Source organism: Taeniopygia guttata, chromosome 4A, assembly GCF_048771995.1.
Source record: "Taeniopygia guttata chromosome 4A, bTaeGut7.mat, whole genome shotgun sequence".
Taxonomy (NCBI): Eukaryota; Metazoa; Chordata; class Aves; order Passeriformes; family Estrildidae; genus Taeniopygia; species Taeniopygia guttata.
Genome location: NC_133029.1, coordinates 5,004,830 through 5,019,642, shown reverse-complemented (window position 1 = coordinate 5,019,642; position 14,813 = coordinate 5,004,830). Strand labels below are relative to the sequence as shown.

At 47.3% G+C, this 14,813-nt stretch overlaps 1 protein-coding gene across 2 annotated transcripts; it reads left to right on the top strand.

Moving 5' to 3' along the window:
* The first annotated feature begins 1,111 nt into the window (after positions 1–1,111).
* On the top strand, positions 1,112–13,114 carry LPAR4 (lysophosphatidic acid receptor 4). Of its 2 annotated transcripts, none has more exons than XM_002187995.7 (2): positions 1,112–1,517; positions 11,446–13,114. In XM_002187995.7, exon 2 carries the CDS (start codon positions 11,598–11,600, stop codon positions 12,642–12,644), a length of 1,047 nt encoding a protein of 348 aa, XP_002188031.3. In that variant the 5' UTR covers positions 1,112–1,517; positions 11,446–11,597; the 3' UTR covers positions 12,645–13,114. The 2 variants fall into 2 exon arrangements, with proteins under 2 accessions (XP_002188031.3, XP_030128311.3); XM_030272451.4 differs by lacking the exon at positions 1,112–1,517 and adding an exon at positions 1,548–2,495.
* The last annotated feature ends 1,699 nt before the right edge of the window (positions 13,115–14,813 follow it).

Below are 14,813 nucleotides of genomic sequence, written 5' to 3'. Positions count from 1 at the left end.
TTATTTAAATAAAAATACACAGAGTGGGTGATAGCACAACATTTGGCCGATTTAAGAGGAGATGGATAAAGGCATCCACAGATTATTTTCAGTGGCTTGAAGGGCAGCAAGAATATATTGCTCTGGGGATGCTTTCTTTCTCATCAATACCAAACATTTTATGCTCCATAGGGACAAAATTGGAATTTTTGTTTTTTTATGTGATCTTTACAGGTTAGAGAACACCATTATGGCTCAACCTACAGGATTTAATGGCAACCACGGATGGAGATAAAGCTGGAATCACTATGGTGGTTTAGAAGGATGAACTCCACAAAGGGCATATATCCCATTCCCAATCTCCTGTGACATTTTTAGGAGTTGTTCTCCCAGCCCTTGAAGTTCCCAACAGCTGAAGACTTTTGTCAGAAGAGTTTCATTAAACCAATAACTCCAGAGAGAAAGCAAACATCCCAGCCAGGCACAGCTGCCTGGGTCCGTTCCAGCAGCAGCAAAGTTGGCACAATCACCACATTCTGCCTAAATTCTGTAAGAGGCACAGAAGTTTTGGGTTAAGATTTATGCTGCATTTAATCTTGAAGGGGCCATCAGTCTCTTCTCTAATGGGTTTGCCCAGCCCGGGCAGTTTTGAAGCTCAGACTCAAGATGTTAATCTGGGCAAAGGTTTCACGAGCTCATCCTGGACACCCAGCTCCCGATATCCTTCTTTCCCTAAAAAAAAGCTTTCGAATGCCACGGTGTTGGTCAGTGGTTCCAGTGAGAGCTCTCACCCTCGCATGAGAATGGGTGTGAAAAGCGGCCACATCTCCTCAGGGATCAGCATTTCCATGCAGCCGCCTGAAAATGCCCCAAAACCACGAAACTGGATTCCTGTGCGAGTTTACTGGTGATACTGGCGAGTTTTCCATCCTGAACCTTCTGCCAGCCGCACACTCCGTGACAGCGATGCCTTTGGCCACACCGCCACCATTCCCCCACATTTTCTGCCTCTATTTTTTACTACACAAATAAAATGGACCTTTGCCCACCGGGAGCAGGAAACATCTGCACCATCACCCTTCTCGCTCCGAATGCACGCTGTTGGTTTTGTGCTGCTTTGAGCCGAGGGCTCGCAGGGGCTGGGGCTGGGCTGCCCGGAGCTGCTGGGCTGTTACATGAGATTCTCAGGAAGTTATTTGCATGGAGGGATAAAAGCTGTGGCAGCAGCCGGCTGCGCTGCAGAGGGGACACAACCACGGTGGCCACCAGCCCGAGGAGCTCCATCCATCGCAGCTTCACAATGAGTTGTTTACCGGCCTTGGCTGCCTGTGGGAAGAGCCAAGGAGAGCGGAGGAAGAGGAGAGACAAACACAATGCGAGCGAGACGCGTTAGGGGGGAGGTTGGGCTTTCGCAGCAGCCCCGGCGTTTCAGCCCTATGGAAGCAGAGAGGGCTGAAAAGGGAATAAAATGAACCGTCCGCCGCCTCGCTGCTGCTGCCAGAAGAGCCTTGTCCCAACCTGAAGAGCTGATATGGAAGGTAAGAGTGGGAAAAGAAGCGGTTTTTAGGCAGAGGGCGGATTGACCGCGCGGCTCTCGGGGGCAGCTCCCAGGCAGGAGCAGCCACGCTTCTCTGAGTATTTGTAATTATGGCTCTGGAGGAGGAAAGCTGAGCGGCTTTCCAGCAGGAATCCAGCGATTCAGGGCAAGAGCTCAGACTGTTCCAGTCAGCTCCTCTCTGAGCAGATTTAAAACAAAACAACAACCCCCAGCCTAACAAACAGCCTTTCTAAATCTGCCCAGGGAAATATTTACTATTTTATTTTCACGGCCAACTTTGCGATTTTCTAATCTTCCCCAGTACTCTCCCGATTCTCAGCTCCCCCCTCTGCTCCTCACTTTTTTTTTTTTTTTTTTTTTTTTTTTTTTTTTTTTTTAATTGGAAGGCGAAACAATTACGGCCGCGGGGAGGAAAATCCGAGCTTTGAGGAGCTTTTCCCTGCTCGTTCCCATCGGGCACGCTCTCCCAGGCTGGGTCCCCCGGCTAATTGCTCAGGAAATCCGCGCTGCTCGTTGTCGGGCTGTCCTTAAGCTGCTAATTCCGAGCTGGGAGAGGCTCTGGAAGGGAATCCATGGATAGAGCCCCGCGAGAGGGACCCAGCGGAGACCCGGGGCGGGGCGGGCCCCGCCGCTAATAACTCATCCCTGCCCAATGGAAAGCGTTTCCTATGGAGACCCCCAGGAGTTCCCCCTGCCCACAGCCCCTGCCCGGACATTGGGCCCATTCTTGCGTCCCGTTTTCCCAAGACACGATGGCAGCAGCGCTCGGCAGCCCCGATCCCGCCCGGAACAAAGGCCGGGCAGCTGCCACCCAGCGCGGAGTTTGGGGATGAGCGGCTGAACTTGCACAAAGTGGCGATTCCCGCCTGGGAATAAGGACCCGTGTCCCAGGGACACAAAGGACTGCCAGGGAGGGATCCCGTGGAAGCCCCGAGCCGTGGGAATGGTGGCGGTCCCGGTAAGTCTCCCCTTTTCCCGAGGCAGGAAAAGCGGCCGGATTTCATGGCAGCTCCGGGAGGGGGTTCTGCAAGCTCGGAGGGATGTGGGGGGTGAATCCCGCCGGGTTTCACTGGAGATCTGCCGTGTTTTCCCTACGCTGGCGACTCCCCTTCCTCCTGCTCCAGCCCTGCCATGGCTGCTTAAAGGCAGAAAGATGAGCTCCAAGTTTTGGGAAAGTAATTCCTGTGCGAGCTACTCCTCCAGATTGCATGGAAATGGTTCAAGCTCCCAGCGTAATTCTCCGTTCCCATCGGGATTCTCGGTGTGGCACTGCAGGTGACAAGTTTAGGACTTTTCTGTCCTGTTTGTTTGTGAAAAGGATCCCTTGGTTACAGCTTTCTTTTGTACTTGAAGTCAGTGTCATAAAGACACTTTAGGCTTATAATGGGTTGGATAGAAATGTGGCATTCACCTTCGTTTAATGGAGGGCTGGTTTCCACAGACTATACAAAAAAAAAAATCAGGAATTAATTTATAAATATTATACTGAAAAAGTTAAAAATTTATTTTATCACTTTGGCTGCCATTCATGGCTAAAATCTATTCCTTTAAAGCTGAAAAATTCAAAGACTGCTCAAAAAACCCGGGTGTCTGAAGTAAAATGAACGATGAACAACATAATTTAAAGATTTGGCTGTTTGGAAGAAAGAGGATTTAACACAATATAAGCACACGGCAGAAAAATTTGCAGGAAAAGTTTGGAGGTTTTAATGACATTCCCAAATCATTGTTTGAGAGGAGACAATTGTGTGTGGTTTTTGTATTGCTGCCCTATAGGGACAGAACAGTCAAATCCAGAGAATGGGAAGTGCAAAGTTCACAGCTCGGTGATAAGGACATTCCCCCCTTGTAGTACTTTTCCATCTTCTTGCCCTTAGGAGCATTCCCTAAAAACAAAACAGGCAGGAAACCCTGGTACTTTGGGGGGTTCAAAGCCTCTGCATTTTAAAAGAAAGTTCTGAAACGCAGGGGAGGGAGGAAGGGGGTGGGAGAGGAGGCTGAACAAACATTTCACTGGAATCCTTTGAGGCTAAAAATGAGAATCCTCCTCGACTGATAAAAATCGGTGTCTTCCAAATTCCAGGGTCAGCTCCACACAGACAAACACAACGAATGCCTCAGTTCCCCACTCCCTTAATTTAGGGCATTGCAATAAGGCACAAAACTCTGAAGCTACACCTGGGGTTGCTGAGGAGGAGGGATGGAAACATTCCCTGGGCAGGGAGAGGATGCTCTCCCAGCTGGAAGATGGATCAGTCCCCCAGCAGTGACTTCGTGGCTGGAGCACAGGAACAGGAATTAAAGCAGTTTTATCCAGAGTTTGGGCCAGATCCTGGGGACAGGGTGCACTGTTGGAGGGGAGGTGGCAAAGCAATTTGGGATTCTGTCATTGCAGCTCTTGGAGCCATCTGAGTGGATGCCACATCCATGATCTATCAGTGCTGCTGCCCCTCACCCTGCTTACAGCATATTTGGGATTTGGGGCTCTATTTCCTGAGCGTTACTGATCAGGGCTGTGTGGCTGGAGTGGTGTTCCCAGCCTGCCGGTGCTCCAGGATCCCAAAGGAGCCGGCAGGGAGGGCTGGGCTGGGTGGGGATGGCTCCTGGAGCACTCAGCCACCCTCAGCAGGTCCTTCCAGGTCAAGCGTGCGTGCAGAGCCTCACTCTGCTCCTCCACACATTGCTCCTCCTCCCTAAATAAGGGTCCGATTTAGTCCTGGGGAAGGGGAGCCACCACTTTCCACAGAAGGGAAATTCTCTCTGCAAAGAGGAGCTCTTTATTCCCAGAGCAGACAGTGGCTCTGCAAGGCTTCCTCCTGCACCAGCTCCAAGTTCCGCCCTATAAAAGGGGTAAAGATCCACCCTGTCCACAGCCAGACCAGCCTGAGCTGACCCTGGCTGCAGGAAAATTCACTGGACTATTTGTAATGGGTTTGGTTGGTAGGAAAAGGAAGATCTCTTTATCTTGGCAAGTGAAATTAAGGGACATTCATCAGTCCCTGAGCCCTCAGACAAAGGTGTGTTCTGGCAGCAAAGCAGATCCTTTCTCTGGTCAAAACATGAGCTCATCAGGCTGTGAGACCCTGTGATGCTGTAAATACACAGCCACAACAGATCTCTTCTTTTCCTCTAATAATATTCCCATTTTCCTTTCTTGAACCTGCAGACAACTCACCCTCTTACTCCCCAGCATGTTTTACAGATGGATATAACCATATTTAGCAGGAAAAGATGCATCCAGCCCTTGCATCATGCCAGAATATCATTGCCTTGCCCTCATCTTATAATTAGAAATCTGATTTCTGAGAAGCTTCACTGCAGAAGCATTACTGGCTAGCTGAGATTGGATATTTCTGCATTGTGGAGTAATTTCTTAGTTATTTTACCACTTTACAGAAAAAGCCAGGTTGGACCAGGCCTGGAGGTGGAAAGTGTCTCTGCCCATGGCAGGGATTGAACAGGATGGGCTTTAAATTCCCTTCCAACCCAAACCATCCTGGGATTCTACAGTCCTTAAAATTTCCCCTTTTCCCCTCAGGATAAAGCCGTTTAAGAGAAAAAAGCCCTATTAAATCAACCCCCTGCAGTAAATAAATTCAGGGCACAGATCCCTCAAGGTCCCAAACAGGGATTTTGTCCAGCCCCATGGACAGACTGGCCCAGCACCCAAAGGAATCCAGACAGCCCCTCCAGCCAGGCCATCTTGCCAAGGTGAAATTGGTGTTTGTGCTGCTGTGCTGGCACCTTCTTGGTGCAAGGCAAGGCCAAAACAGTCCATAATTTCTGAATTATGGAGGAGAAAGTTCAGCTCTCCCATTTCAGCAAAGGGAGTGCAGAGCATCCAGCCCAAGGGAATGAGGATGGGGTGACAGGAGGGCTCCAGGTGGCTCAGAGGAGCTGAGGAAAGGCAACAAGGAGCCAAAAAGCCAAGGAATGGCTGAGGAATCACTGGAAATTGTGTCAGGGAAAGCAAAGAAAGGCAGCTTGTTGGGCAGGCTGCTGACAGGGAACCTTTTGGAGCTGTGAGCAAATAAACCCAGGCCTGTTGTTGGAGTCCCCAGTGGCTCAGGGAAACAGGAGTCTTATTTTTTATGTTGGGTTTTTTTTTTTTTTCCTTTTCCGTAGCCACACTTTGTAATGAACCAGAGCTACATCAAGGACACGGCAACCTCTACCACAAACATTATTCCTGGGTGAAAACAACCTGGTCAGACAGGGTAACTTTGCTTTTCAGCACTTCATCAGCTTTTCTTTGCATCTAAATCTTCTCTATTGAATCCAGCTCTGCCATTATCCAGCAATCCCTGGGGCTCCAGACAAGCAGCATTCCCGCACTCCTCCAGCACCAAAGGCCGAGCAAAAAGCCGCTCTTACAAGTGTTAAATAATGCAAACTTCGCCGAGAAGTTTGGGGTGAATCCCATCGCTTCTTGGCTGCGGCCCAGCCCCTCTGGAGGCTGCTGGGATGGGGAAAGGCAGAGCACGCCAAGGGTTAAAGGGTGATGTAAATGGAGAGAGACATTCTCAGTGCAAACAAAAGGAGAGTCATGCCCTGAGGATCAGTGGCTGAATATGGGGTAAGGCAGTGCGCGAATCTCTTCTGAAGGAAACATTTTAATTAGCTCAATCCAAAACAGATACAGCCCAGAGAAGGCACCACGAGCAGGAAATGCTTTGTAAGTCTCAGAGGACAGTGAGGAGACAACGGCGGTGCTGAGCAATTAAAAACAAAAAGAAAATAAGGGTAGATAAAAGGAGAGCGCCTTTAGGGTTCGGGTGGAGAGTTTCAGGTTTCCTTCCCTGCTCCATCCTGGAGAAGAATGGAAATCGGGGTCCTGCTGCATTCGTGCGCGACAGAAAGGAGCTGCTGAACTTGGGGGGTGTGGGGGTCCCCAGGAGCCAAAGCCAGCTCAGAGCAGGGGACAGGAGCGGCCGGGGGCTCCCACCTCATCCCTGGATGGATGCCACCCCAGGCAGCCCCACGTTTCGGGTTTTTCTCTGAAAAATCGGCTGCTGAAACCTGCCTGAAGCGCATCACTCCCAACCCCAGCTTCCCGCAGGTACAGGAGACGATGTCGCACCCGCAGCAAGGTCGGGTGACACTGAGCACAATAAGTGTCAAAGCCATGAATAAGAGCCTTCCTGCCCTGTTTTTTAGGCTAATCACCCGCAAACGTCCCCATTCCCCGGCATACCGGCCGGGCATTCACTCCGATAAACCAAAGGGTAAGAATGGCTCTTTGAAGCTCCACAAACCTCCACGGACTTCAAAGTGCCACTTCTGTCTGCTCTTTTCCCACTGTTCTCCAATACATCACTTAGGATTAGGAAATGAAAGAGATTAAAGCGTTTCTCCTTGCCGGCGTTTGGGATCGTCAATGGAGCTTTGTTTACAGGCAGCTGCTCCGCTTCCCACCCTCTAATCCCGGCCTTCCCTTGCTCCTACCGCACCGGGGAAGAAAACTGGGAATCTGCCAGGAGCTCCGGGGAGGATGGAGCACTCACAGCCACTCAGCGAGCTGAGCCCAACCCCAAAATTGGTGTCCCAAGCTATTTCCCATCCCTACATCTTTCTCTGGAGAAGCCAGATCCAGCATCACCTGCTCCAGCTGGTCCAGCTTTCCATAAAGCCACACTGCTGGCGCTGGGAAAACAGACAGCATCACTGTGCAGCACCAGCTCCTGCCCTGGCAGCCTCCAACAGGAAAAAATCAGCCACCAGATTGCCCCAGACTGGAGGTTTGTCCTTAAAGCTGCTGCCAGTTCACACTCTCAGAGCTCTCCCTGAACAAAACCAACTTTAATTGAAAAAAGAAAGTAGAAGTAAGCAGAAATTCCTTTGCAGGAACTGAGATGTTCGGTTTTTCAGGTAGAAGAATGTTTTGCTTATATATTAGTTTTGATTTTATCTATTCAAACAATTGCAGTTTAATCCTATTTTATCTATAGCCACCAGTCTGGAAGAACCCAAGTCTTACAGACTTACACAGAATTATCATCTCTGAAAAAATCTGCCAAAACCCCAAACATTTCCCCACAAAAAGACCTTTATTTGTACCTTCTGCCTAATTAAAGTGGAACAAAGGAAGGAAATAAACACCAAGAAGCTGCAGAGCAGAGTTTGCTGTAAAGCTGTAACCCTGGGCTCCGTGGTGGGAGTAAGTTACACATCCCACAGGCGTTGTAGCAATGGGGTGAGGAGCAGGGAATGTAAACCCTGGAGTGAATGGAATTCTTGTCAGGAGAAGGCAGAAATAAAGCTCTTGCTGTGCCCCAGGAAAATCCCTATTTATTTCCAAGGCCGGGGCTGAGACCCTATCAAAACACAAGAAGTGGTGCCATAACCTGGGACAAAACCCAGAGAAACCTCCCCAAACCCCACTGTCCTGCAGGTTTTGGCTTCTCTACCTATAAACCTTTGTTCCTCAAGATTTAGGAGATAACCTGAGTACACACCATGATAATCCAGCAAAGATCCTCCAGCTCTGGGAGGTTTTCCCATCAGGGCTGTGCCAGACCTCCCAAACCCAGAGTTCAGTTGTTCAAATGAACACACAGGGTGTCCTTCACGTCCAGACTGATAAAGTTCCACTCATCTGACATCTCACATGACTAAAAGAAAATGTGATGACGCCAAAAATGCCAGCCCCGAACTTCACGCTGGTTTTTTTCTGACCTCAGCTCGCTGCACATGTGGAGAAGGGGACCAGTGCGGAGCAGGAAGAATGGGATAATGGAATGACAGGGGCTGCTTTTAAATTTGTTTTTTCCCTGCAGTAATTCCTTTTCTAACAAACAGCTCCTCTGGATGGAGCTGCAGTCTGTCAGTTTGGAGGTGTCTTGGGGTGCTGGGAGGAGGAAATACAGGAATTGTAAACAGGATACTCAGGCACCATAGGAAGTAACACTAAGATTTCCTCTCTTTTCAGTCCATGGAGGATGGGATATTTCTACTATAAAAGAGAAAAGCCTGGAGCTAACTCTGCTGAACCTCTCTTTGAATTACAGGGTTTTGTAAGGGATGGTTGCTGGAGGTTTGCTGGTACCATCCTTGCTAGGAGAGACAATATTCTGAATTTTATCACACTAAACAGGGGGTTTATTCCATTACATTTCTCCCCTCCTAGACTGACCCCTAGTTGAAATATAGGATTTAAAGCTTTGCCCTGCCTGAAAGATAAAAAAACCTACTTTGTCATCCTGTATTTACTCAGCTTTTTAAAAATAGATTGCTTTATTTTTTCCCAGCAAGGCAACAGCAGTGGTGACCGTGGTGTCCATGAAGAGCATCCCACTGCTTTAATCCATAGTGGAAAGGAAGGAAAGGGAATTTTACACTTGGAAAACTCAGTCTGTGGACTCATCCTACAGAATTTAAAGCACATGGCTGGGTTTCAAAGCCACTTGTCAGCTTGTTTAAACACCTCAGGGTTCAATAGGTAAACAAGGCAGGCTGTATTTTAAAGCCCATAAGTTAACTAGACAATTGCTGGCAGGCAATTCCCAGAGATTAGACACTGGAAAAAAACGGGATTTGACCTTGGGGCTGTCTGGAGCAGAGCAGGGAGAAAAGAGTCAGGTGATGGAGCATCTTTTTTCTTGTGTGAGGAATATCTGGGTCAGGCAACAAGCACTTGGTCAGCAGCAAAGGTGAGGGTTCCAAAGGCACCTTTCAAACCCGGGTCTTGAGGAACTGCCAAAATCCAGGTCAGGTTGGAAAGTAGGATTTCCACTGGGCTCCCAGGCTGTGTAAGGTTTCCAAGGACACCCAATCCCTCTGAGATCTCCACAACAGGACCCAGAGTGGACCCTGAACCAGGAGAGTGTGGCACACCGGGGCTTCACACACCCAGGGAGTCACATTCCAGCAAAAACACGAACTCCTGATGGAGATAACAGGGAGTGTCTGCACTGGGAGGGAGCTCCAAGCCAAGGATTTAATGCTTTAGGCTGAAGGTTAAGCCAAGGCTCCGCTATTCCTGTTGGGGCCATGTGAGCTTTCCAATCCAACCTAGCTCTTGCTCAAAGGCATTTGAACTTTCAGCAAGACCTTTCCTTTTTTTCCTTTTACCACAGATCCAAAGAAAGTGAGTTGAATCCCACATTTGAGATTTTATTCCCATCCTTCCCATAAATTTAAATATTTGAAATCAGTTTTTTAGCTTGTTTCCCAATAAAGCTCATTTAACCATGAATTTAGCAGGAAAAACATCTCCTCAGGAGAGACCTTCAAGTTCCAATTCATCTTTTTGGATGTCAAAAGGACGAAGTCATCTGGGAAGGTAGATCTGGGCATCCTCCTTTCTTGCTACTTTGCCAGGTGCAAAGGTGAGGTGCTGCCTGCTCCTAGGGTCACAGCGCCAGTTTTTGGGAAGCCTGTGGTTCTCCAGGCATTCCCAGGTGAGGAACTTGCCCCTTCCACCCAGCTATCCCAGCTTTCCCAACATTTCCCATTTTACCAGCAAGGCTGACAGCTTGCATGCGAGAATGCCCAGGAGGAAAGCATACAGAAAACATCTGATTTTGATCATTTGCATCCCTAAATTGTCTTGAAAGCATGACTTGTTTTCAATTTTATTTGTTTATATGTTGCCATTGCAACCTTTAACACAACTCAGTGACAAGTTTGGAGCTGGAACTCCTCTGTCAGGGGTTCACTCTGGAAAGGGTCCCACTCTTCACAAGGGTTTCGCCTCCAAACTACTCCCAGTTGTAGCTCCTAAATTTCTTAGATTACAAGGAGATTCCAAACTAGTTCTTATTTGGTTGGCTGGGGTTTGTAAGGAAAAGGTCATTCCCTTCATGACCCAACTTTGCTCCACATTTCCAAGAAATGCTGGTGATCCAACTAACAAAACCTCCTTGCTCCAGAGAGACTTTCCTCAAGGAGACTTTCCAAGGGATTATTCTCACTGGCATTAAAAATACTTAAAATAGTCAGGAGAGATGATTCAGGGAGTTCAGGAAGCACCTCTGTCCAAGTAAAAACATGCTCACTTCACGTGTCTCCAAAGCTTGTTGAGTTGGGACAAAGTCTTACACGAGTGTAGTACATGAGATTTCCCAAATTTCACATTCCAGACCTCAACAAAGAATGGGAATGAAAAGCAGCTGTTAGTACAGCTTAGAGGAATCTTTCTTGGGAGAGTTTTACACTTGCAAAAAAGTTCCTTTTGGAAGTAATACCATATTTGCAGACATTTTTAAGCAGGGGAAAAAAGGGAAACATGGCTTTCGGAAGTGTTTTTGCTAAATATTTCTGAGCTACAACAGTTTTCAACTTTGGAAAACATGTGTAAGGATGCTCCTATTTTCAATTAGAAAAAAAAAGGCAAAGCAGCTCTTCTTTGTCATAAATTTTAATGCATCTTTTAAATACTTTTGCATCAAAAAAGTTTGAAAATCCATGGAACTTGCCTTTGTGCACAATTTAAAGCAAACACTACAACTTTCAGCTTTTCTCCTCCTGTTACAGGTTTAGGGCAAAGTTTCAGATGTTTCATTCTGTTAGATTGATTTCCAAACATACTGGGCCAATTCCATCTCAGATTTTAAAGAAAAACCTTTCTAAGGGGAATGTTGGAATGATCATAAAACAGTTTGGGTTGAAAGGGACCTTAAAGCCCCTCTTATTCCAACCCCTGCCGTGGACAGGGACGCCTTCCATAGACCTGGTTGCTCAGAACAATCACTCTCCTTCAAACAGGAGGATGGGGGAGTGCTGGAAGGAAAGGAAAGGCTAAATTCAGTAAATTCTGTCTTCAACTGTGAAAAACATCAGTAATAGTGGAATTTGTAACGACTCGCTTAAAAATGAATTCCTGCTCTTGTTTGCACATCCATTAATTTGGGAATTTCTCTTGCACAGCCACTTGGGTTCAAGACTGATGGCAGTTCTCTCTCCTTTAGGATGAAAGGATCCATGAGGGAGATGCGGTAGGAAGGAGTCCAGCCACCTCCCTGGAATGTGTTCCTTTGGGAAGGGACGAGCTCCTTGCCTTATTTTATGGATGTCACTGAAGTAGACTTTGAGGCCTTTGGAAGCCCATCCCAGACTTGGCATGGGAAACCACAGCAACAACCATACCTGCCTGACAGATGATTCCTTCAAGTACAACCTGTACGGAGCCGTGTACAGCGTGGTCTTCATCCTTGGCTTGATCACAAACTGCGCCTCCCTCTTCGTTTTCCTCTTCCGGATGAAGATGCGGAGCGAGACGGCCATTTTCATGACCAACCTGGCGGTTTCAGACTTGCTTTTTGTGTTCACTTTGCCCTTTAAGATTTTTTACAACTTCAACAGGCACTGGCCCTTCGGGGACAGCCTGTGCAAGATCTCGGGCACGGCGTTCCTCACCAACATCTACGGGAGCATGTTGTTCCTCACCTGCATCAGCGTGGATCGCTTCCTGGCCATCGTGTATCCCTTCCGCTCCCGCACCATCCGCACCAGGAGGAATTCCGCCATCGTCTGCGCCGGTGTTTGGATCCTGGTCCTCAGTGGTGGAATTTCAGCCTCGCTGTTCTCCACGACCAACGTGTCCAACACCAGCACCACCTGTTTCGAAGGGTTCTCCAAAAGGATCTGGAAAACCTACCTGTCCAAGATCACCATATTTATTGAGGTGGTGGGATTCATCATCCCTCTGCTGCTCAACCTCACGTGCTCCTCGCTGGTTCTCCGGACTTTACGGAAGCCGGCCACCCTGTCCCAGATTGGGACAAACAAGGAGAAAGTGCTGAAGATGATCATTGTGCACGTGGCCATTTTCGTTGTGTGCTTTGTCCCCTACAACTCCATCCTGTTCCTGTACGCGCTCGTGCGCTCCCAGGCCATCGCCAACTGCTCCCTGGAGAGGTTTGCCAGGACCATGTATCCCATCACGTTGTGCATCGCCACCCTCAACTGCTGCTTTGACCCCTTCATCTACTACTTCACCTCTGAGTCCTTCCAGAAGTCCTTCAACATCAAACCCCAGATCAAAATGGATTCTCTTTTCAAGACAGAGATGCCGCTCACAAAGACGGCGCTGCCGGCGCCGCAGGATGAGATCAGTGACCAGGCCATCACCAACGGAGGGGATCCCACATCTGAATCCCATTTCTAGGGAGATGTTTACACAGGGAGTTACCCCCCATTAACTCCTGATTAACACCACGTGGCAAAGAGCAGTTCCAGAAAATGGGGGTTCACACGTGGGGTTAATGAAGAAAAGCTGCTGGGGGACATCAGATCCTCGCACTGGGATGGTCCCATCATGTTCCACAGGTGAACACAAAGTATGAAAATCCCAATGGATCTCCCTTTGGAGATTATGGATAGGCAACAACACATGCATCAACTCAGGAGGGAACAGAACAGCTTCTTTAACCAGAAGATGCCAATATTTGGCATTTTCCCCCCTCAGCAGCTGACATGGGACCAGTTGGGAAATAGAAAATTTCATTTTCTTAGAGATTCCTGCCAATATTTCTGCCTTCTGCAGGTGCATCCTCATATGTTAACTCAGTAACTTCCCACAATATGTATGTTTGCTTACAAAGGCATAATAAAAGCTTGTGGCTTTTCCTTACTCCACTGCCAGAGTGCAGAGCCTGGTTTTCCTAGAGACTGGGATTTATGGAGAGATTTGAAGTGTAAATAATTGTTTAGCAATTAGGCAAAAGAGCTGCTTGGTGACAGAAAAGATAATAAGAGAAAAACATAATTATTGTTAAAGTTTTGAAAGATTAAGTTTCATTTTTATCAGATTAAGCTGTCATTTAATTTATTTGATTATTTTTAATGCCACATCTGGGGAGGAGTAAAGAGCTCATTAATGATCTGTTGCACCTGGGCTTTTATATCCCAGGGGACTATATGACTATTTGTGGGAAGGGCTGGACTGTAAAGTCAGCTGGAGAAGGGCCTGAAACCCCAGAGTTCTTCCAAGGGCACAGCTCCCGTTCAGAAGCTGAGGTAGCTGAAGGCCCAGGAGTGCTGATCCCACTGAAATATGGACAAGTGGTGTCACAGCACCCAGCTAAGGGAGGATCTGTGATTGCTTAATGGGTTTTTAGGGTCTTAAGGTAACTCAAAAACCAATTTGCTGCACTCTTTTCTTAGCTGGTTACAGCAATATTGTCTTGTTTTCCAATTAATTTATTACCTTTCCTTTTATAGATTACGGAAATATATGGAAAATTAATTATTTGTATGTGTTGCATTTTACCATCTGGTTCCTTTCTCCAGCTCTTCCCAGGCTGGTTCATTCTTAAGTGTAAGACACAGAAATGAGGAGAACAATTTCATTTGAAAAAATATAAAGTTACAACTTGTTAGCTCAGCAATCTACATTACCATGGCAAAGCTATTTCTAGGGAATTATTGCCAAAAAAAGAGACAAATTATTAATTGAGCAGATGTTTTCCACTCAACTCTATTTTAAGTCTCTCTGATGAAGCCTCGTGAGATACAAGAGCAGCACCTCAAATGTGATCGTTTAAAGCAACAGAGGTGTAAGGGTGAGAAGAATTCAGCTGTAAAATGTTAATACTTCCAAGGGAATATTTATTTAGCACTGCATTCACTTTGAATAAAGAAGTCAGTGGCTAACCAAGGTTGAGAGACCCCAAAAATGATTCTATTTCAGCCCTAAAATGTCAGTTATTGGAGAAAAGCATATGATCAACTCATTATACACAGAGAGTATGAGAGCAGCCAAAAATATTCTATTTCAGCTCTGAGTTACAGCAATGTTTACTGGAAACTTGCATACAGGACTGGCCTGGGAGGCTTTTCTGGAGATTAAACTGTCAGACAATTGCACTTTGGAGAAGAAGAATGTGAAAACAGGGAGAGATCACTGAAAAAAGTTGGTGGAATGAGGTCAGTGTGGCAGGACAAGGGATAAGCAAAGACAGGGAATTTGTCAGCAGCTGGGAAAGGTTTACCTCCAACCCAAGGGATGAACTGGGCTTTAGGAAGCAGCAATATTTGCCATTTAACCAGTGCTTTGACACTTTTCCTGCTTGTCCCCATTTCCTACTGTACCCAAACTCTTCACAGGGAATTCTAAAATCCCTATTTCCTTCGGCTGATCAGCCCATCTCAACCCTTGCCATGAAATGTGGGCATTTCAGAGGAGTGGTTCCCTTCAGATCAAAAGGCAAAGAGAGGGATTTGCCAGGCTTCCCTACAGGCAGAGTTCTCCCTGTGGAGCAAATCCTTCATCCCATGGCAGAGAGGAGGGTTGGGGAACCATCAACAGCTCTGACACACCCCAAACTCTGTGAGA